The sequence below is a fragment of the Anolis carolinensis genome, chromosome 3, assembly GCF_035594765.1.
Source record: "Anolis carolinensis isolate JA03-04 chromosome 3, rAnoCar3.1.pri, whole genome shotgun sequence".
Classification (NCBI taxonomy): domain Eukaryota; kingdom Metazoa; phylum Chordata; class Lepidosauria; order Squamata; family Dactyloidae; genus Anolis; species Anolis carolinensis.
Window position 1 is genome coordinate 237666792 of NC_085843.1, and position 22989 is coordinate 237689780.

The window sequence follows — 22989 nt, forward strand, 5'->3', positions numbered from 1 at the left end:
TCCAAAATCCAAAATGTTCCAAACTGCAAAATTTTCAGCATAGATGGCTGAGCCGGTATCACCTTTGCTCTCAAATGGTTCAGTGCACGTAAACTTAGATTCATGTACAAACATATAACACCACCTTCAGGTTATGTGCATAAGGTGTATACGAAACATTAATTAATATTGTGTTTAGGCTTGGAGCCCACCTCAATATATATATTAACAAATTGGGAAGAAATAGAAACATAAACACCTTTGATCCCAAGCATTTTGAATAAGGGATACTCAATCTTCACTTTTATCACGAAAAAAAAACCACTAAGCAAAATAACCCCAATCACAAGTCATTCAAAGAGCAGGATTTCCCATGGCGTTTGAGTAGTACAGGTGCTAAAGGATCTTGCTTTTAATCTCTCACAAATAGAAAATACAAGCAGAGAAGAAGGAGGGAGCTTGGACAAGTGTATATTAGGAAAAAATAACTTTTTATTGATTTCAGGAAGCTGAAAACTTTCTCAGGGTGATGACAATCAAGGCCACAATCACAGATGTGCCCAGCAGAGCAGCAATCACAATGGCACCAATGGCTCCCGGACCCAATGACCCTGCAGGTGATAAAGAGGGGCGGGGGGAAAATTGATTCAGGAAAACAAGACAAAGGTGGTGAAAAGTTTTCACATAGCGGTAGGCATTGAGAGTTGTATTTAACTTCTCCTTAAATTTTTCTTTTAATGCAATACAAATGGTGTAATTCGTCCTTGCATACCTTCAATAGCTCCTCTAGAGCAGGACTTCTTAAACTTTTCCCCTTTGGGACGCCTTTCCACCTGATAATTTTTTTACGTGAGCCCAGGTATATAGGTATATAAAATAGGTATAAAAATTTAATTTATTGAAAATTTGCAAGGCTTGCTAAACTGGCTGATTTCTCGTTTTTGTGGAGTACAGCTAAAGCATTTTCTGCAGAGTCCACAGATAGGTGTCATTCAGAAAACGTGCAGAATAGGTGTCATTCAGAAAACGTTTACTGTTGTCAATTTTTTTTGTGATCCCAACATTGAGCTTGGGGTCAGGATCCACAGTTTAAGAAGCAGTGCTCTGGAGAATTCTCTGGAGCAGCCCGATATTCATGAGGCACTGTAGACAGGGAGTCAACATTAAAAAATCTGCTTGCGTGACGTCGGATTATACATTCCAGCAAAAACCTCTGCTGAAAACTGCAGTTGCAGGAGGATAATATCACTGAACAGTATTGGATCAACTTAAGCAATACTGTCTATAAAACCCTTCTGTCAAATTCTTTGAGCCAGTTGTTGACAACTATTTTTAGCGGGAAGGCCAATCTAGGTCAGGGCACAGGGATAAGGAACCACTCCTCTTCTTTTTAAAAATGTAGAACCAAGGAGGTAGAGGAAACTAATGACTTAGATGAAGGTTTAGAGGGCATGCTTATCAAGTTTGCAGATGACACCAAATTAGGAGGGATAGCTAATACTCCAGAAAACAGGATCAGAATTCAAAATGACCTTAACAGATTGGAGAGCTGGGCCAAAACTAACATGAATTTCAACAATAATGCAAATATACAAATTAGGTGATGCCTGGCTCATCAACAGTCCATGTGAAAAAGATCTTTGTGGACAACAAATTGAACGTTAGCCAGCAGTATGATGCAGCAGCTAAAAAAGCCAATGAGATTTTAAGCTGCATCAAAAGAAGTATAGTGTCTAGACCAGTGGTTCCCAACTTGTGGTCTGTGGACCACCAGTGGTCCACAAGAACTAAATATGGTTCTGCAGCCTCACCGTTACTACTATGGATAATAACACAGCTGCAGAAAAAAAGTTTTTTCTAGGTGTCTTCGTTTTAAAGTCTCTTACTGGGGTTATTTAGGGTGCTGATTCTTAAAATTGCATTGGATAGATCACATCAGCTCTAGATAATTAAATATAGTTTTTTGTGGGCAAGCAGATGGCAACTACTGGATGGCATATTTTCTGTATCAGAAACTAGAGCTGATGTGGTCTATCCAAAGCAATTTTCTGAGTCAGTACCCTAAATAACTAAACCAAATTTAAAGTTGACTAAAAATGATTCATCATTCTTTTGGTACTAATGTTGGAGGATGGTTTTTGGTCAAAGTGGTCCCTGGTCAAAAAAAGGTTGGGAACCATGGTCTAGATCAAGGAAAGTCATGGTGCCTCTCTATTTTGCTTTGGTCAGACTTCGCCTGGAATAATATGTCCAATTCTGGGCACCATAGTTTAAAAGAGATATTGACAAACTGAAACATGTCCAGAGGAGGGCAACTAAAACGATCAAAGGTCTGGAGACCATGAATACCTACGAGAAACATCTTAAAGAGCTGGGTATGTTTAACCTGCAGAAGAGAAGGTTGAAAGGAGACATGATAACCATATATAAATATGTGAAAGGGTGTCATAAGGAGGAGGGAGCAAGTTTTTTTTGCTGCCCTAGATTCTAGGGACCTCTTAACATGGCCCTTTTGGGACCTGCTGTTGCGCTGGCAATTGCTGGTGAAAAGGAAGGCATGGGGTGGCTCATAGCACCTTGCATGCCCTCCCTCCTCGCCTCATCACATAGTGGGGACAGGAGAGGGTGCTTTGGCACCGTTTCCCTCTCACCATCAGATTGCAGAAAGGGCAGCAACACGCAGCAATGTGCTTTGCCCCACCGTCCTTTCTGCCATCACATGGGGAAATGGGAGGAAAGTGTGGGTAGTTCCAATGGAGCTACCCAAAATACATTTTCCTCCCCATAGTGGGGGAGGAAGTGCCTTTCCGGGCTTCTTCCAAATTGGGAGGAAAGTAGGTGGGGCCTGATGTGTTGTGTGATGGTGCATGGCAGGCCTCATCCTTGCCGTAAAGGAAAGCAAAAATGATTCATGTGAAGAAGTCGTAGGACCTGGAGCAATGAGTTCAAATGACAGCAAAGGAGATGTCAGCTGAACATTAGGAAGAACATCCTTGCTGTAAGAGCTGTTCAGCAGTGGAACTCTCTGCCTCGGAGTGCGGTAGAAGGTCCTTCCTTGGAGGCTTTTAAATAGAGACTGGATGGCCATCTGCTGGGGGTGCTTTGAATATGTTTTTCCTGCACAGCAGGGGGTTGGATGCGATGGCCCAGGCGGTCTCTTTCAACTCTACGATTCTATGAACAGGGTGCTCATACTTGCAAGATCAAAGCAGTCTGAGTGGCACATATTTCTGATCACAGTGACCTCATTTTCATGTAATGCTAAAATATGGCTACATGCATTGATTTGTATAACTAATTCTTTACTCACCTTGATTACTTTTTATGTCCAATTTAATATTAACTATGTTTACAGAAACAAGCCAACATCAGATCAAAGGTAATATTTATTTTTGCTAAACCATAGTTAACACTAACTATACTAGAAGACTTTCTTTCTTCTTGGATAACACTTTGGTGATTGGCAGCCAATGATTCAGGGACTAGCACTGGCTCACTGACCACCATTCTGGATAGCACTGGTCTATAAGATAAGCTGGTGGGAATTGGAAAAACAATCATAGAATTTAGTATGGTTCTCCCTTGTGAGGTATATGCTTATGATGCTATGATCTGTGTCCCCCACATCTGTATAGCTGCATTGAAAGTGACAAGAACCCAACAAGTATCCCCACTGCAACTCAGTCCATTAAAATGGCAGCAGAAAAGAGAAAAAGAGAGCAGTGCTCTTGGCAAGCTCATGTACCATTCCCGTTATCCAGCTGGTGGAGGTGGGTTGTGTCCTCTGGCTCATAATCAGAAGTATAAGGTGGGAATCCTGGAGAATCTGAGAAGCGAGGGCTGGGGGTGGTTTCCAAGGGACCTCCACCTGACGGCAGCTCCGGGGGATCATTCCACAGCGTTGGGAAAGGTCCTTGGGGATATTCTGTAGGAACAAGCAAAAATGCCTAGTTAGTCTTTTGGCCACCCAGGCCAAGGCTCCCACCACCTTTCCACTAAAGTTGCAGTTACATTTTCTATCCAGGCAGCAACAGAACAGACAGCAAAGAACAGGGAGCACTGCCCTCTTCAGGACAATGTCTTAAGAGCTCTTCAGACATTCCACAGTAAATCTGAAATCTACAGCAGTGGTTTTCAACCTTCGTAATGCAGGGAGCCTTAATACAGTTGCTGATGTAAACCATAAAATTATTTTCATTGCTACTTTATAACTATAATTTTGCTACTGTTATGAATCATAATGTAAATACCTGATATGCAGGATGTATTTTCATTCACTGAACCAAATTTGGCACAAATACCCGACACGCCCAAATTTGAATACTGGTGAGATTTGGGGGGCGATTTTTGAATTCTGGGAGTTGTAGTTCACCTACAGAGTACTCTGTACCAAACTGGTGATGGAACTTGTAAACTTGCTACACATACCCAACATGCCAAACTTTAAATACTGGTGGGGTTTCGAGGGGATTAGGAGTTACAGTTCACCCACATTAACAGAGCAATGTGTACCCAACTGATGGATCTGGACCAAACTTGGCATAAATACCCAATATGATAAACCTTACTGGTGGAGTTTGCAGGGGGCGGGGGCGGGGGGGGTGAACTGACCCAACATGATGGTAATTGTAGTTCTCCTGCATCCAGAGAACCCTATGACCCCCACTGATGATGGATCGGAAGTAAACTGGACACACAGATCCAACAGGCCAGGTGTGAATACTAGTGGGATCTGGGGAGGATTGACCCACAATTTTGGGCACTGTAGTTCATCCACGTCCTTATGCATTTTCTAATGCAAGCATTAATAAAAAAACAAAAGGAAATACTGATTTTTTAAAAATAATAAATAGTGTTACAAATTACCTAAGCTGCTGCTCCTTCTCTTGATACTGGTGGGCCACTCTCAGTCCCATGTTGTGTGGGCGCTTTCCCCCCTGCCTTGAAGGGACTTGCTGGCACGAGCTTCCCTCCAGCCTCACATGCTCTCCCTTGCCCACACATGTGCACCACGCTGCCATGATCTGAGCAAACTTGCTCTCCCCTCCCCGTATGGAGTCCCGGAAACAACCCTTCCCTTGGCTGAGAAGCCAGTAGAAAGGCCAGCCAATCACAGCAGGAGGAGAGCTTTTGGTGTGAAGATTCGCCATCTGTTTCCAGAAAGGAAGAGAAGGACTGGCTGAGAGATCTTCAGCCTTCTCTGCCAAAGAGGTTTCTAAGACCATTGATGACCGAGGCGCCAGCTTTCAAATTGATTTGAACCCGCAGCGGAGAGTTCCGCAGATCCATCACCTAAGGAACGGAGCGGGACCGCAGCAGACTATTGTTAAAAGATCTTTTTTTCTTCACTTTCCCCTTCCCTGAACTATGTAACAAATCCCCCAATAAAAGTAGCATTCATTTTTAACAGTAACACTCTCTACCTGGTTATTTTGTGTCTTTCCCTGACTCCTTCTTTTGCACGCAATCTCTCTCTCTCTCTCTCTAACCCGTCCGTCCTTTTAACTCTGGCTGAGGCTCCTCCGCCATATATTAATACGGCGGACGATACAAATTGGCTCATATCTTTATCAAAATTACCCCTAGCACGCTCTTCTTTTAGTCCTAACCCTTTCTAAGGCTCCTGACTCAAGGACCACCAGCGGAACCAAAATCGGTCCAGTTCTCGGCACCTCATCAGCTGACTGTCAAACGGAACCGATTGCTCTTTTCAAGCCAGACTGCTCTCTTCCAGCCTTATCCCGGACTTTCCTCTCCCCGCGACCCGCGGGATGGTTTTAAGAGATCACTGGTCCCTTTCTGTGAACTGTGGATGGGGGATCACTCTCCCGCTGGGGAGACATAGTTCTCCAAGGACCTTCACCCTCTCTACAGCTGCCAGGAGGGTGCCTGGACGGGCGCCCTCCACGTTTCATTCATACCTTCATAATTTTATGAATGAGAGGGACACTCTTCCCAGACCTACCCCTGAACTTATGAAATCCTATATTTCCAAAGACTGCAACCCACATGTACCTCTTCCCCATGCTATTTCTATGAATTCCTTCCACCACAGATGAACTCTTTTCCCAATGTATCCGTGAATTTTCATATTCTATGTACCTGGACACCCTCATGAATCACTGTTGTATGAATTTCTAATCGTTGGGCTAACTTCATGAATTGTGAAATCATGCTGCTAAAACTCCACTTTTATGAATTTCCATATTGGGTTCCCCAGATGTTGTGAATTTCGTTCTTATCAAATGTTTTCAATTGTTTATATCATTCATGATTCCCCTTTATGCAATGTAACCCACCTTTATGGATTCTCCCTTATTTCCTTGAAATCTATCTATCTGCCTATATGTATTTGTACTCTTTGGGATCCCCGGAAAATATGTATTCTCCCCAGCAGGGTTTATATTCCAACTTTATTTTATTTTTCATTTTATTTCATATAATTGTCAAATCATGAAATCAAATAGGAAATATTTTGAACTCAACCTGAACCCCAGATCCTATGACCCAGGCTTCCCGTCCCAAAAACAAAAGGATAATCCGCCACCGCTTAACCCAATCAAATCCAGATTGCATGGACAATATAGGGCTTGAGTCACCGAATTCGGAGTATTGACCTAAAGGTGATTCGCCCCCAAGGCAAACATTGTCATATCTCCTCAGGAAGGCGCCCTGCAGAGCCTGTCAATTATGGCTCATCACCACCCATCACTACCTCCCCCCCTGACACCCCAAGGCATATCTGAAATCTGTATACGTGACAGGAACCCTTGATTGCTGTCATTAATCCCTTTAGAAATCGGCCGGGCAGGAATTAATCCGATCTTTCCTGCCCAGTCACTTCATTGTTTCAATAACTCCCGCCTTCTCCTCCCTGATTGGCTCGAGTGGGGACAAAAAGCAGCTCCCTATTGGGCCAACAGAGCAAGGCGGGAAACGAAAGCCCGCCTCGTTCAACCTTCTAGCCTACCAGCGATCAGATGGGCGGGGGAGTGGGGCGGAAAATTCAAAGGGCTGTCAGACTGAAACTTTGTATAAATATGGCTTTATTTTGGTTATGTGCTACCCTAGTAGACTGAATGATCACTACTAGAGTCCTTTTCAGCTGAATCGCTCAATAAAGACTCCTTGGCGGATTTTCCTTCAACTTTGGCGGACCTTCTTCATTTCGGCTTCAGGTTGTATTGCGGCTCATATTTTCCTATTGGCTCCGCCAAGGTCCGTTCTCTCAGGACCGGATCGGGACTCTCCTTAAGGGCCCGATCCCCTAAAGTGCGGTCGACAACACCATCATAAATATGTGTTTTCTGGTGGTCTTTGGTGACCCCCCTGATCTTGCACTGACACCCCTCTGAGGACCCCTCCAGGGGTCCCGACCCTCAGGTTGAGAAACTCTGATCTAGTGGTATGCTTAAATCATTATCCTTTCAGAAAGTTACTTCATCCCTTCCCTCCTTCCTTCCCTCCTTCCTTCCTTCCTTCCTTCCTTCCTTCCTTCCTTCCTTCCTTCCTTCCTTCCTTTTTGTCCCCACAGTTATGTCCCCACATGGCTTGCCATGTGTATACAGAGGTGTGTCCACATTTACCAACTCTCATATCCATCAGATTCTTCCCTACATCCATGTTCAGTCATCTTCTTTTTGTTTTCCTTTAATAGGGTGAAATTTACCCCCTTTTCTTTTTAACTTACATCCCTCATAGGTGCACCTTTTGGGTATGTTTTAAAATACTGTACATATTTTTGTACACACTGGCAGCCAATATGAGGGTCTGGGAGCAAATTATGTCTGGCCCACACATGATGGAAATGACCTGCAAGACAAGCTTGGAAATCCACAGGCTAAAGTTGCATTTTTCATGAATCCGCACCATATAAGGCCATCCAAATGATGTTACATTGTATTTTAACAAAATAATGAATATAATTAAACTTTTGAAATTAATGTACAGTCAGACCTCTACATTTGCTGAGGTTAGAGGCGCAAGACTCCTGTGAAAGGGAAAAAAATATGAATGAAAGCAATGCTTTCTTTATCTGAGAGAACATCATGCTAGGAATCTCTACGTTCGCCAGCATAACTCTATGGCCAACTTCCATTGGATTGCACTGAAAGGTTTAGGGATTCCTAAAGAAAACATTTAAAACAAATCCGTGAATAATCAAATCCGCGAAAGTCAAACTCGCAAATGTGGAGGGCCAACAGTAGGCTTTGTCAAGTTATCTCAGCAAAAAATGTACAGTTTGCCACTTGGATGCCTTTGTGAGATACTGTTTTTCAATTTTAAAAAACCTTAAAGAAAGGTCAGAAGGATAAAGGAAGAAAAGGAAGAAACTACAAAACAAGAGGCACTGGAAGAGAAATCACTTCTTGGGCTTCTTGCTCAGAATATTCATTAGGGAAATGCATCATTCTCAATATGTTTAATAAGAGGGGACCAGAAAAGCCAATAGAAGAAACACAGACGAAAGTGCCTAGTTGTAAAGCGCAGGAAAAAGAAAACAGTACTAGAGATTATGTAAAAGAGGATAGCAAAACAAACACACAGCAACACAAGTGCCTAGGGCCATTATTTTTTCTTACTCAACGTTCCAGCTCTCAGAGCACAGTTGGGGCAATTGAGGTGCTGAACTTTGTTTGCTTTTCTGTTGTTGTCTAATTGGAAAAACAAACATGGCAAAACTGGTGAGAAAAATGTACAATACTCAAATGATTTTTGAAAAGGATCAGACTCATCCAGAACAGAACAGGGCACATAATAGTAGAGCTAAGTATTATGGAAATTTTGGATTTCAACTCCCACAATTCCTAACAACCTAAGTGCGCCTTCCTCAGCGGCGGCAGCTCTCTCCTCCTAGGTTTTACTTTCAGGGGATGTCTTATATTTGGCAAGTCACCAAAACCTCTACTAGGCCTTATTTTCAGGGGATGTCTTATTTTCGAGGAAATACAGTAGTAAGTGGCAAAAATTCAGTGTCTCGCAACCATATAAAAGAAAGCATTACAAGTCTAAAATCAATGCATAAACCATTAACAAGCTAATTAAAACTATATAAATCATCAGGCATACCATAAAACATTAAAACATTTAACATTAAGGCATTTAAAACATTGCATCAATCCTGCAGTTAGCTGCATTTTGCAAAAATAGCAAATATACCTAATTTTCAGCCATAGAAAGATGTTGTCCATGTGTTTGTGTTCGAATGACAAGTCGTGAACAATTATGTTTCCTATTTAGTGTCTAATACGGTTACCGAGTTCTACCCCATGACATCATCATGAGGTGGAAGATCATCCTTGGTCATAAGATCATCCTTGGTCTTAGGTTTTATCATGTAAATCTCATAGTCTAAGAGCACATTCTATTTGATTCACTTTCCCAACTAATGCCTTGCTCTGTTCCTTTAATGCAGGCATGGCCAGTAGGCTGTTAGGAATTGTGGGAGTTGAAGTCCTAAACACCTGGAGGGCTGAAGCCTGCCCATGCCTGCTTTAGTGTTTATGGTGTCCATTCAGGCTTAATTTGTTCTTTGTCTTTTGGAACCTTGGAGACTAAAATGTGGGAAGTGTTGATGGCTAGATGGTCATTTACTATTGACTTCTGGACATATTTTTCATTGCCTCTTCAAAGGAATTGAGAAACCTTTTCTTTCCTTGCAAAGTCCACTTGTAATTAGGATCCAGGACAGGGCTCCCATACTTTGATCTTTAAACAGATTTTGCAACTGGTATCATAAATCGAAAACATGCAAATGTGAGCAGATCAATAGGTACCACTCCGGTGGGAAGGTAATGGCGCTCCATGCAGTCATGCCAGCCACATGACCTTGGAGGTATCTATGGACAACACCGGCTCTTCGGCTTGGAAATGGAAATGAGTCGGACACAACACGACCAACCCCCAGAGTCGGACACATCTAGACTTAATGTTAGGGGAAAACCTTTACCTTTTACTATCATAAATTTCAGTCAAGCGAGACAAAGCTATCTGTCTCCCCTTACCTTCCAAGCCCAACTTTCATTTGGAGCTATTCCTTTCCAAAACAGTAGTTAAATGGGAAGGGGCTGTGGAGGAGTGCCCAGCTCTGTTCTTGTGGCTAAACTCCTTGAGGATTAACGTTACAGGAGCCCTGTCTCAAATTCAGTCTGGCAACATTGCTTGTCATCTGTTAGATGCTGGACATGTAAAATGATCTATCTGTATGTGTGCTTTTAGAACATCTGCCTCAATTTACAGCCTGGAAAACAACAACACTGCGAGATTTTGAACAACCAACTGTCCCGAGAAGGTGGCGAGCACAGAGTACAGTTGCAGGATTAATGGAGCTTCTGCATTGGCAATCTTTTCCCTGCCCACACTGTTAGCTTCTTATTCCCAAAAACAGGCTTTTCCTGCCAGCAGAAGAGTATAGGAAGGGCTCACAGCCTCAGAACCTGAGCAGACAGGAACCCAGAACTTCCCCCGACGGTGCCCCTCTGTTGCCTTCTCAGGTGAGATTCCAAGAAAACAACATTTTCTTTGAAGTCGCAGTTCATGTCCTGTTTTTTCCCCCCCAAACGGACTCTGCAGCAACTAAAAAAGCTGCTACTGTTTATATGTGGGCTGGACCCAGAAGGCAGTGATCAATGCTTATTTTGTTCAGGTGGGATGAAGCAGAGGCCCTCGCAAGAACAGGAGACATTCTGCAGGGCTCTGTCGAAACCGCTGGAAATGTCACACCAAGCTGAAAAGATGGAACAGGGCATTCAAAGCTTTCTAATAGCAATGAGATAACCATCTGGCCATATAGCTGTGCCCAAAAGTTAATGGAATCTGGCCAGTAGATACCATTAACTATGGAGCCACCAATGGAGCAGCGTGTTAAAGCACTGAGCTGCTGAATTTGTGGACCAAAAGGTTGCAGGTTCGAATCCAGGGAGCAGAGTTAGCGCCCGCTGTTAGCCCCAGCTCTTGCCAACCTAGCAGTTGGAAGGAGCAGGGTGAGTCAGTCAAGACTAATGGCATAGGATTATATTGTCCTTTGCCTTATTTTGGATTTTGGAAGGATCAGGGCTAACTAGTCAGGGCTGATGGCACAGGATTATATTGATCACTGGCTCAAGGTCTTCATAAAGGACAGTAGGGTTAAATGCTGGAGCAGGGAAATGGCAGTGGTGACTTCGGTGTTTTCTCTTCTCCAAGGAATGGCCCTCAACTTATCCGAGGTCATGTGAAAATCCATAGTTTTGGCCCTGAAACCTTATACAGAAAGTCAACATATACAATATATACAGTTATTCTATGACCTCTCCTATAAAAGCGATTGGTCATTCAGTTGTTAAATTGAGCTACAAGCTCAATATTTGGAAAGCAGATGCTACTTTTGGCAGACTTTTGAAGAACTTTCTGGAAAGCTGCCAAGGTAATTATTAAGATGAAAATGCTGAAGTATCAAATCTATGTTTTTAGATTCCTGCTATATGGTGCAGAGAGGCTGGCTTTTTCAGCTGTCAAGCTCAAAAATGAAGCTCTCACCACTGTTGCTCAAATATTTGCAGGCAAGAAATTTTCGGTTTTCAGTTTTTCCCCAGACTGATTTTGCTGTTCACAGTGTTCTGTGCATGTCTCCTCAGTGGGGATAGTCAATATTCAAAGACCCAGAATCTACTTAAATTTGATGTTTTAAAGACATCACATAAGACACCAATATCACATATGTTGGTCCAGTACACACCATTTTGAGAACCAGTGGCTTTAGGAACATATGCTAAAGAAAAATGCACCAAACAAGACCTTCCACTGGAGATCTCAGGTGTGAAATGCCCGGAGCCACATCCTCACAATTCCTGACTGGTGTCTTCTTCTCATCAAATATAGTATTATTCATTAGGCCACTTCCATGTTTTTCAAAAGTCCTGCTCACAAAAATGTTAAAGACAGAGATGTGGAAAGTTTGTATTTTTTCTATTCACTGCAGTGTTTATTTGGAACCCAAAAATGCTTTCTCATTTGCTAGATGGTGTGATTATTTTTGATCGACATGCTCTGAGCAACTGTTGTTGATCTTAACTTAGGTGCTTAATGGCATCACCAAGAGCTGTTTCCTGTGACATCAGCTCTAGTTATGCTTAGGTCTCAGGGTTCTCCCTAAAATCTGAGATGCGAGGAAATTCCTCACCTGGTAACACTGATGGAAGTGCAAAGATTTATTGGTTTGTGTTATTTTGCTATATATATATATATATAATATATAATATAATATATATATATATATATATATATATATATATATATATATATATATTAAATTACCTATGGGGAGAGGGGAGAAGGATATAAATGGAGAAAAGGAGAGAGGAAGGGGAGACAAGGAGATAATGGTATTTATAAGTGTTTGGAGGTTTAATTGAAGCCATCTCCTTGTATTGTAATATCCCATATACAAAAGGTAAATGTTAAAACGGTCATGCAAGGCACATTTTCAAAGGATCTTTGCCCCCATAATTGCTCTTAGGACATAACGTTCACTGTCAAATAACACGACACACAACTGAATCATTAGATGTGTTGTCAAAGGCTTTCTGACCGGAATCCCTGGATTGTTGTGAGTTTTCCGATCTGTATGGCCATATTCCAAAAGCATTCTCTCCTGACGTTTCACCCATATCTATGGCAGGCGTCCTCAGAGGTTATGAGGTCTGTTGGAAACTAGGAAAGTGGGGTTTATATATCTGTGTAAAGTCCAGGATGAGAAAAAGAACTCTTCTCTGTTTGAGGTAAGTGTGACTGTTGCAATTGATCACCTTGATTAGAACTGAATAACCTTGCAGATTCAAAGCCTGGCTACGTCCTGCCTGAGGGATACCTTTATTGGGAGTTGTTAGCTGGCCCTGATTGTTTCCTGTCTGGAATTCCCCTGTTTTCTGAGTGGTGTTCTTAATTTACTGTCTAGATTTTAGAGCATATTTTAATACTGATAGCCAGATTTTGTTCATTTTCATGTTTTCCTTCTTTCTGTTGAAATTGTCTACATGCCTGCAGATTTCCAAGGCTTCTCTGTGTAGTCTGACATGGTGGCCCAGCATTTCTGTGTTCTCAAATAATATTCTGTGTCCAGGTTGGTTCATCAAGTGCTCTGCTATGGCTGAAATCAGGACAGTAAATAAAGAACAACACTCTGGAACATGGCCATACAGCCCAGAAAACTCACAGCAACCCAGTGAATCATTAGATATTTGTTCTTTGAATTGGGATAAAAAAGGATGCAGCCCAAGTATCTTAACATGTAGATTAGCAGAGACAGAAACTGGAAATGCCACCTCATAGAAGAAACACATTACCACATACAAAATTTGCAGATATTAATGTGGGCTAGGCATCCATGTTACACAGATTGCCTGCCCCTTGCTATGCAGCTACAAATATTTTTGGGAAAACCTGTAATTGGGGAGCACTGGGAAAGCTCAGAACTGATTGCAAGGAATATTCCTGTGGTATCACCTCAGCATCACCCTTTCTCCAGCAATAAAGCCTGACTCTAATCCTAACTTGGCAGCTCCCTCTCCTTTCAACCAGGGCCAGTCAAAGCTACTTTTCTGCCTGAGGTAAAGTCAGGACGGTCAAGATGGTCTCCAAAAGCTATTTCTGAAATTGGGCTGCCAGTTCAATCTTAATTCAGTGGGATAAGAGTATCTTCCATATATATAAAGCCACAGTTTAAAGGATGAGGCTGCCTTCCAGAAATGTGATACAATACAGCCTTTCCTCCAAAAGAGAAGTGCCTCTGGAGGAATAGCAGCTTGACTACGATTGTTGACCTGGCATCTCCTGTCAGTGGTCCTCTCTGACTAATGGTAGAAGTAGCTTTCTCTTCATCATCTATTGACATTATCCAAGAGACAAAATTTTTAACTACTGAAATGCTTTTGATATGTATACCTATTCCTAGAAGCGGCTCTTTTAGTTAGAGCTATTTTCCCAATATAGGACAAACTTTGGATGACTTAAATATGCAGGACACTCAAACCTCACAATATCTATCACAGCAGTCCTTATTAGGTGAAGAATGTCTTTTCATATCTATATCATCAGGCATTACTAGATATTACAGAAATGGGGACAAAGTTGATATTTATTTATTTATTATGTCAGAATCGAACCGAGGGTACAAGTTGTAATGTATTGGAAAACAGAAACAAAGTTTAAAACAACAACAACTTGGCATTATACTAAATGTCCTTTGACCAGTAGCTGGCCACTTGGAGTGCCACTGGTGTCACTGTGAGAAGGTCCTCCATTGTGCATATGGCAGGGCTCAGGCTGCATTGTAGTAAGTAGTCTGTGGTTTGCTCTTCTTCACACTCGCATGTCGTGGACTCCACTTTGTAGCCTCATTTCTTAAGGTTGGCTCTGAAGTTGATTATAATAAATGGTTACCTAGTTTGAATAGGGAACCCCGGTGGTGAAGTGTGTTAAAGCAGTGAGCTGCTGAACTTGCAGACCGAAAGGTCCCAGGTTCAAATCCCGGGAGCGGAGTGAGCGCCCGCTATTAGCTCCAGTTTCTGCCAACCTAGCAGTTCGAAAACATGCCAATGTGAGTAGCTCAATAGGTACTGCTCCGGTGGGAAGGTAACGGCGCTCCATGCAGTCATGCCAGGCACATGACCTTGGAGGTGTCTACGGACAACGCTGGCTCTTCGGCTTAGAAATGGAGATGAGCACCAACCCCCAGAGTCAGACATGACTGGAGTTAACGTCAGGGGAAACCTTTACCTTTACTAGTTTGAATACGCAGGTATAGTATAGATTTTGGTCCTGTGAGCTTTTCTTCCTAATCTTAGCTATGCAGGTAAGATCTGAAGGTTTAATATGATACTCTGCCGATCAGGGCTGTAGCCGGGGGGGGGGGGGGGGGGGGGGGGAGGGGAGTAGGGGTTCAACCGCCCACCCCAAATTTTTCAGGTTTTTTTTTAAACCTGGTTTATGAATTTTAACTGATTAACCAAATCCCCATGAGTGTCCACTTAAGTTTATCTGTCTTGAGTGTCCACTGAAGTTAATCCACGGAGCCTGATTTCTAAATTATTTTGCGTTATGGAACTACTCTTCATGATTCGCTAAAAAAAAATCAACCTTCCCCCCCCCCCCCCCCATTTTTTTTTTCTGGCTATGGTCCTGTTGCTGATATTCAAACCCATTCATATTTATGTGGAACGGAGCCTTCAGTTCTTCATGCTGGCTGCAATATTAAAATTTCAGCCTTGGGTCACATGCTCCAGAATAAGATCTGGCCATCTCTTTTTCTCTGTAGCAGAAAGTCCGTTAATCTAACACTGGTTCATTCTATGTTTGAAGCTTGTGTGCGCTGAAGAAACATCTGCACAGACAGTTGATTCAGTTGCTTTCATTTCTGTTTGCAGAAAAATTGAGGTTTTGGGTATCCAACTGCTCTGTGTATGTATTTTGTAAGGCAAAGGGGATCAAGGGCCAAGCCCTTGGCTGGTTCTCAGCTACTGAAGATGTAAAACATTGTTAATGTTTTTGGGCTGAGATCAGTCTCTCCGCGCTCACTTTAGAGGGCTCTTCTGTGGACAGCCAGAGGCGCTGACATAGAAAACCAGGGACCCAAAATGTATTTGGAGACCAAGAGTGGGCTGTCCGGACTCAGGTAGCCACCATGGGCATGTGGCCAGTCTGTGGATGAAAGAAGCCATTCTTCCGAGGCACAAAGGGAAGTCTGTGGTGATGTGGGCTCAAACATGGGCCTGTACAGAGCACCACAGTTGTACTGAATGTTAAATAAACTTGTTTACAAAAAGGCCAGGATGCTGTATGTATCTAGGCATACCTGGAGACTGGCGGTGCCCCCTTTCCTCGCCTAGCAAGCAATTCCTTTCTGCCAGGTAGGTCAAGAATAGCAAATAAAATGAAAACAACAATGAACCTCCTTCATAATTTTTGGTTTTGTTCTTTTTACTTGTGGGTGTGACACAGTTTTAGTATTGGTTTAGTTTTTGGTCTATAGCACACTGGCCAGTAATAAAGCAAACATACATTTGGGTTTCGTTGGATTCCCTGGCCACCTGTTTTTATTCTATTTGTATCACTAAGGCAGAGGAGCCCCTGTTGGTGCAATGGGTTAAACCCTTGTGCTGGCAGGACTGCTGATCGAAAGATCGGTGGTTTGAATCCAGGGAGTGGGGTGAGCTCCCGTCTGTCAGCTCTAGCTCCCCATGAGGGGGACATGAGACAAGCCTCCCACAAGGATAGTAAAACATCAAACATCCTGGTGTCACCTGGGCAATATCCTTGCAGACAGCCAGTTCTCTCACACCAGAAGCAACTTGCAGTTGCTTAAGTCACTCTTGACATGAAAAAAAAATTAAGACAGAACCAGCAAGGAAATCTAATGTATAATGTGTTGAGTGTTGGACCAAGATTTGAATCCAAGTTCTGTAACACATTCACAAGGCAGGTTATCACTAGCTCAAGAACACAGAAGCGAGTTTGTGAATGAATGTCAACCTCAGTACAAATGTAATACTAAAACAAAAGAGGAATGAGGCATAGCACAACCAATCTTAGAAATTTAATACCCTTTCAAACAGATTTTGCCACCCGAGTCTGTTTACAAATTCTTGGTAAGTAAAGTGGTGAATGATATAATGAGCTTGTATATGTGAACTAATCCAATGCAATTTACCACACATAGTTTTTGCAGGATGCATCTGTGAGAAAGAGAGTGTATACCATGCTGAGATGGCATAAGGAGAAATTAAATAATCTCTTTGGAGAGTCATGATTCTAAACACAAAGCTTTAAAAAGATGAATTCTACTTGATAACAAAATGGCATTCGTGAAATCTAGTTTCAAAGAGAATTGTACCACTACTGCCGACTCCTTGTTATTGCTATTGATAATTGACATTTCAATTTGCTAATAAAATATCGTCCTCATATTCATGGGACTGGTACTTGTAGTTATATTTCTCAATTTCTGACAAATATGGCTTTTCTGGGCATTTTCTAGGAATTCCAGTGTGCCTCAATGGAGCAAGTCCTTCATTGCAATGCGGTATGCTATTACCTATGGTTTTGCATATCCATGAACGGGGGTCATACTGTATCAAGTGATGCTAATTCAACTTCTTGACAACTTCAAATACGGAAAATCAATGCAATTAACATAGTACAACACATAACCTCTTCCTTGATTGAGTTTTGTTCTTTTTTACTCAATGCGTTTGGCATTGTCTCCCTGCATATTTTGGATTGTTTCATCCCTCATTATTTAAAAATCTTAGTTAAAAGCTTTTTGTTTTTCAAAGCTTTTCTAATTTGACATCATTTTGAGTATTTTGATTATATGCATTTATCAATTCGCATTAAATTATATTGCATTTTTAAAAAATTATCTGGATATTTTGTTTTACAACTGAATAGTATACTCTTAGTTTTAAAATATTCCTTCTTTCACCTGTAAAGTTCCTTCTTAAAGATGAAAACAGTTTCTAGCACTTGCTGAGTCCTTCTTACTAGATAAATAAATGAAAGGATGGAGCTCATCACCATTATGTTGTTTATCAGTGAAATAGTCAATAACTACGAATGCAATGTACTGGACAGTCTACTGAAACAAATGTTTTCAAAACATAGTTTGAGCAGCTTAATATCACTAGTGCTTTGAATCCTAATGTACAAGGGATAGGGTAGATATAGTGCTAACTGCTCAATATAGTACTAAATTCTCAATATTCTAGTCCCATATATATTTATAATGGCAAGAAACTAGTTTCCACTACAGAACTGGCACAGAGCCTTCAAAGCACATTATTAGTAATTTCTTCCCAAAATGCCTCTTAAAACAGAAAAAGAAACAGCAAGAAGAAAAGAGGGTATAGTCCAGTGGCAATCTTCAATCACTGATATAATCCAGTTAGGTGCCATAGCCACTTTGAGTCCCCTTTGGGGAAATAAAGTGAGGCATAAATAAGTATAATAATTCTGCTTTAATTTTAATTGTGTTTGGACATTGAATTATATGTTTAAAATTAATGCTCTGCATTATTTTCAATTGTGTTTGGACATTGAATTACATGTTTCTCAGAGCACAAAAAATCTCAAGCTTTGAAGTCGCCAGCCTTTTAAATTATACTTTCTGAGATTCCTTCAGAATGAAAAAAAAATGCTGATGTTTCCCCTCATTTCTCAGTAAAGGGGAAACAAGTTTTAAAAACCACAAACATATGCCAAACATTGTTGTTGTTATTATTTATTTATTTATTTATTTCCCCAAAGTGAGAAACAGGCACATTTTGAGAAGAAAAGATATATAAAACATTTATTCTCATACAACCACAGGTTTTCCTAACTGACAAACAATGTGCTCAATGCATGAGTCTATATTTTTAGAACTATCCCTCAAGGAGATTGATCCAGCTCTAGTTGAAGTTAGGTTCAACAGTTAGAAACCAAGTTCAACTAATATACTCTGGATTCAAGCTAAAGGTTTTAAAGGAAGTTGGGGGTGCAATCATAGTTTATTTTGAAACTCCAACTTTAAAATCATATGTTTATCTAACCATTTCCCCAGCAGCGAATTCTCCTTTTACTTGTAATTTACCATGAATACTGCTGAGCAAATAGACTTGTCTAAAGAGCCTGCTAGTTAGTGATTCTAGAAATAAACTGATTAGCCCAAAACGTATCATAAGACGATTTGAAATCCACTTCTTATAGTTTAGTCATGTGTACACTTTGGAGGAAGTGTATATAAATTGGATTAGACTGATATATCTTAAATTTATATCAATATATATGCATGCATAAACTGAAGGAAGTAATATCAGTAATTAAGATATGCAAATACCACATTATCAGTAGAAATTACCAAAGAATAGAATGACTACTGAAGAGAGTCAAGGGGAAAAAGTACAAAGGCAGTTTTACAGTTGAACATTAAGAAAAAACAAGTAATAAGCACAGATTATGAGGACATTGAAATAGATGTTCCATATCTTGCTCAACTATTAAACAGAATGGAGACTGCAGCCAAGACATCAGAAAAAAACTAAGATTTGGAAGGGCAGCTATGTAGGAACAAGAAAAAATGTGTATTGCAAAGGTACATATATATATACCTTTATATACTAGTGGTTTTATTTTTTATTGTACTGTGTGTTTATTTTATGCGTTATTTTAGGCACCTTGTGCCATATGAAAGCCATCTCAAGTTGCTTCGGGGAGATGAAGGCAGGGTACAAAAATAAAAGTTGTTGCTGCAGTTGTTGTTGTTTTATTATTATTATTACATAACTGAATAGTAAAGTTAGGATTACCTGTGGCATTGTATTTTCAATTTCTATTAATAGTTGTGAAATCTGGACAGTGAAGAAAACTGATAGGAAGAAAATAAATTCATTTGAGATGTGGTGCTGCAGACAAGTTCTATAGATTGCCAGTAGAAACCAATAATGCCAGAGCAAATCAAGCCTGAACTCTCCCTAGAAGCCAAGATGACCATACTTTGGACACATCATAAGAAGACATGATGCAATAGAAAATATAAATACTTCCCAGTGAGGTAGAAGGCAGTAGGAAAAGATGGAAACCTCATTCCAGATGGATAGACTCAATCAAGGAAGCTAAAGCCCTGAATCTGCAAGACCTGATCAGAGCTATTGATAACAGGATGACTTGGAGGTCTCAATCATAGGGCTGCCATCATTCGCAGACTTAAAGGCAGCTAACAAAATATTTTGTGCTTTGGAAAGAAAAAAAATCAGAATTTGCAACGTAATACTTTATATTTAGCACAAATAAAAATCAAGTCCTGCCATCTATATATCATGCAATTAAAGCTTTTTATCATCAGCCTTCTTGTTTTGGTGAAATCTTGTCTATAAATCAAGAGACTGGAGAAAGACCTAGAAAAGACACTGAAAGCCTGACACTGGGCCACTACGACTCTTACTCAGGCCCTACTTGGTTTCTGAGATTTCTCCAAGGATTGCTTGCATGCTTATTTTGTACTAATTTCACACTAAAACCCATAAAAAGCTATGATTTCATAACACTAAATTCTACAGATAATGGTAAATTGCAGAATTGGATAGTTGCATAACGTTGAACACAGTTGTGATTTAAAGACGATAGCCTCTTCTTCAAATCTCCCAGGCACCATGGTTCCCACGTGAACACAAACTCGCTGAAATAAAGCTCTGTGATTTTCTCACTGAAAGCAACAAAAGTGTCCTTGCTTCCATTTCTCTCTCAGGGACTTCCTCAAGAAATGGCTATCAACATGCAAAATTCCCCTCTTTGCTGGGAAAAGAAGTGGGGATGGAGAAGAAACAGAGAGAAGCAGGTAAGAAAGGGTAAGTGGTCTAGCTGAAATGGTGACAAGAGAGAAGAAATCCAACGTACCAGTTTTCACAAGAGGTACCAGGACTCCAGTCAGTGTCAGCAGGATGAGACGAAGGACCTTGCTGTGGGGCATTGCTCCTGCAAGAAGTGAGATGGCCTCTGGAAATGCTCAAACTCTCGGAAGCCTTAACAAGAAGCAGCTTTCTGAGGCTAAATGAAAATGTTGTCCAGTCAGCCCTCAAATCCTTTCAGACGCATCTACAAACACACACACACACACAGTATCATTCATCGACCCAGACAGATTGACGACCTCCTGCCAGAAAGCAACTCCACCCTCTTCCAATTTTGTCTTATGCCCCCCATCCCTCTGAAAATCTACCGTTGGCCCTTGAAAGCCAATCCTCCCGGCCACAGCAAGACACACACCTTCTGGCACTTGGCTGCAAAACCCCAAAGGCGCCAAGGACTTCACCAGGTTTCTAACAACCGGAGCACACATCTAACCTCACCCCTTTGCTCAGGACAGGAGTGAATAACAGCATTCATTTAAAAAGGCTAAACCCAAAGTAGGCATATATTTGGACAGGCTGAGCCATACATCCTGTGAGCATGCAACGGCCACCTTCAGACTATATATAATTGAGGGAAATAACGACCACAGAACCTTTCGAGTTGAGGTGTCGGAACAGAAACACATTATCAGTGCAGAAAACAACAGATATTCATATCCCAGTTTATTAACTTTCCTCTGAGATGCAGATTTAAATTACGTTTGGCATATGTTTTGCTTGGGTTTTTTAAAACTTGTTTCCCCTTTACTGAGAAATGAGGGGAAACATCAGCATTTTTTTTTTCAGTCTGAAGGAATCTCGGAAAGTATCATATAAAAGGCTGGCAGTTTCAAGGCTTGAGATTTTTAGTGCTCTGAGAAACATATAATTCAATGCCCAAACACAATTAAAATTAAAGCAGAACATACGCTCTTGCATAAACATCTGTGCTAATAGTTGTTGGTGCCCAATTAACCTGTGATCTCATTGGATCAGGTAAAATTTTCCAGCTAGACACTGAAATTCTTAGCAGTAATAAGCCTTCAAGTTTACATTCAAAAAACCACATAAACCTCATAGCTCAGTTCATTTTATTGGGAGAAATTGCCAAGTTCTTCAAATAACTTCCCCTGCTGGTATATCAATCAATTTTCCTTTTTGAAAATTTTACAACCTAATAAAAAAAACACAAACACATAACCATTATGAGAACTATGTTGTAACCTTACCTGCCTAGAGTTAGTTTGCAAATTAATTGGTTTTAAATGGCAAATTGAAAATTTTCCTTCCTAGGGGTAGATTTCCCCTCACTTCCTGTTGTCTCACCCATTTGTAACTAGGAGTCAAGTATAAATTGGATGTTTGTAGCTTGAAGACTGCTTGCATAGTGATATTGAAGTGATGTAACAGTATGATACAGACATATCTTGTGAAGAAATTCCTTGTTTCTCTACACTTCTAATTCTGGATGTGTATATACACATTAGGCAGCCTATTTTATTGTGTCTCAAGCCTTCATGCTCAAAGTAGAAGTTTCATTAATATGGCTCATTAATGTTTCTTTTCCTAAAAATAAGGGATCTGTGGCTAGGTGGTCAGTGAATAACTAGCAGGAATAATAAAAGAACTTTGGAGAATAAATGTTGTGAAGCCGAAATTCAGCTACCTGCCAAAGGAGCGGGAAGAAAGTCCAATGTGCGCCTTGCTACCTTGAAGACAAGATCAATACGCAGACTGGGCTTGAATCATAGAATCATAGAATAGTAGAGTCGGAAGAGACCTCATGGGCCATCTAGTCCAACCCCCTGCCAAGAAGCAGGAAATCGCATTCATAGCACCCCTGACAGATGGCCATCCAGCCTCTGTTTAAAAGCCTCCAAAGAAGGAGCCTCCACCACAGTCCGGGGGAGAGAGTTCCACTGCCGAACAGCTCTCACAGTGAGGAAGTTCTTCCTAATGTTCAGGTGGAATCTCCTTTCCTGTAGTTTGAAGCCATTGTTCCGTGTCCTAGTCTGCAGGGCAGCAGGAAACAAGCTTGCTCCCTCTTCCCTATGACTTCCCTTCACATATTTGTACATGGCTATCATGTCTCCTCTCAGCCTTCTCTTCTGCAGGCTAAACATGCCCAGCTCTTTAAGCCACTCCTCATAGGGCTTGTTCTCCAGACCTTTGATCATTTTAGTCGCCCTCCTCTGGACGCTTTCCAGCTTGTCAACATCTCCCTTCAACTGTGGTGCCCAGAATTGGACACAGTATTCCATGTATGGTCTGACCAAGGCAGAATAGAGGGGTAGCATGACTTCCCTGGATCTAGACGCTATTCCCCTATTGATGCAGGCCAAAATCCCGTTGGCTTTCTTAGCAGCCGCATCACATTGCTGGCTCATGTTTAACTTGTTGTCCACAAGGACTCCAAGATCTTTTTCACATGTACTGCTGTCTAGCCAGGTGTCCCCCATTCTGTATCTTTGCATTCAATTTTTTATGCCAAAGTGAAGTATCTTGCATTTGTCCCTGTTGAACTTCATTTTGTTAGTTTCGGCCCATCTCTCTAGTCTGTCAAGATCGTTTTGAATTCTGCTCCTGTCTTCTGGAGTGTTAGCTATCCCTC

At 41.2% G+C, this 22989-nt stretch overlaps 1 protein-coding gene across 3 annotated transcripts; it reads right to left on the reverse strand.

Moving 5' to 3' along the window:
• Positions 1-451: 451 nt before the first annotated feature.
• snorc (secondary ossification center associated regulator of chondrocyte maturation) lies at positions 452-20939 on the reverse strand. Of its 3 annotated transcripts, none has more exons than XM_062976415.1 (4): positions 20755-20900; positions 20386-20535; positions 3725-3904; positions 452-590 (listed from the first exon to the last, which is right to left on the reverse strand). In XM_062976415.1, the coding sequence occupies exons 2-4, from the start codon at positions 20456-20458 to the stop codon at positions 481-483; spliced, it is 363 nt and encodes a 120-aa protein (XP_062832485.1). In that variant the 5' UTR covers positions 20459-20535; positions 20755-20900; the 3' UTR covers positions 452-480. The 3 variants fall into 3 exon arrangements, with proteins under 3 accessions (XP_062832485.1, XP_062832484.1, XP_008104666.1); XM_062976414.1 differs by having other exon boundaries at positions 20386-20583; positions 20755-20867; XM_008106459.3 differs by lacking the exon at positions 20386-20535 and having other exon boundaries at positions 20755-20939.
• Between the last annotated feature and the right edge of the window lie 2050 nt (positions 20940-22989).

Coding starts and splice junctions, on each gene's coding strand:
- snorc (XM_008106459.3), bottom strand. CDS start 20,827: ATGTGTGCTCCGGTTGTTAGAAACCTGGTGAAGTCCTTGGCGCCTTTG. Junction 3,905..20,754: donor TTGCAGCCAAGTGCCAGAAG/GTGTGTGTCTTG, acceptor TTGTTCCTACAG/AATATCCCCAAGGACCTTTC. Junction 591..3,724: donor CCAGCTGGATAACGGGAATG/GTACATGAGCTT, acceptor TATCACCTGCAG/GGTCATTGGGTCCGGGAGCC.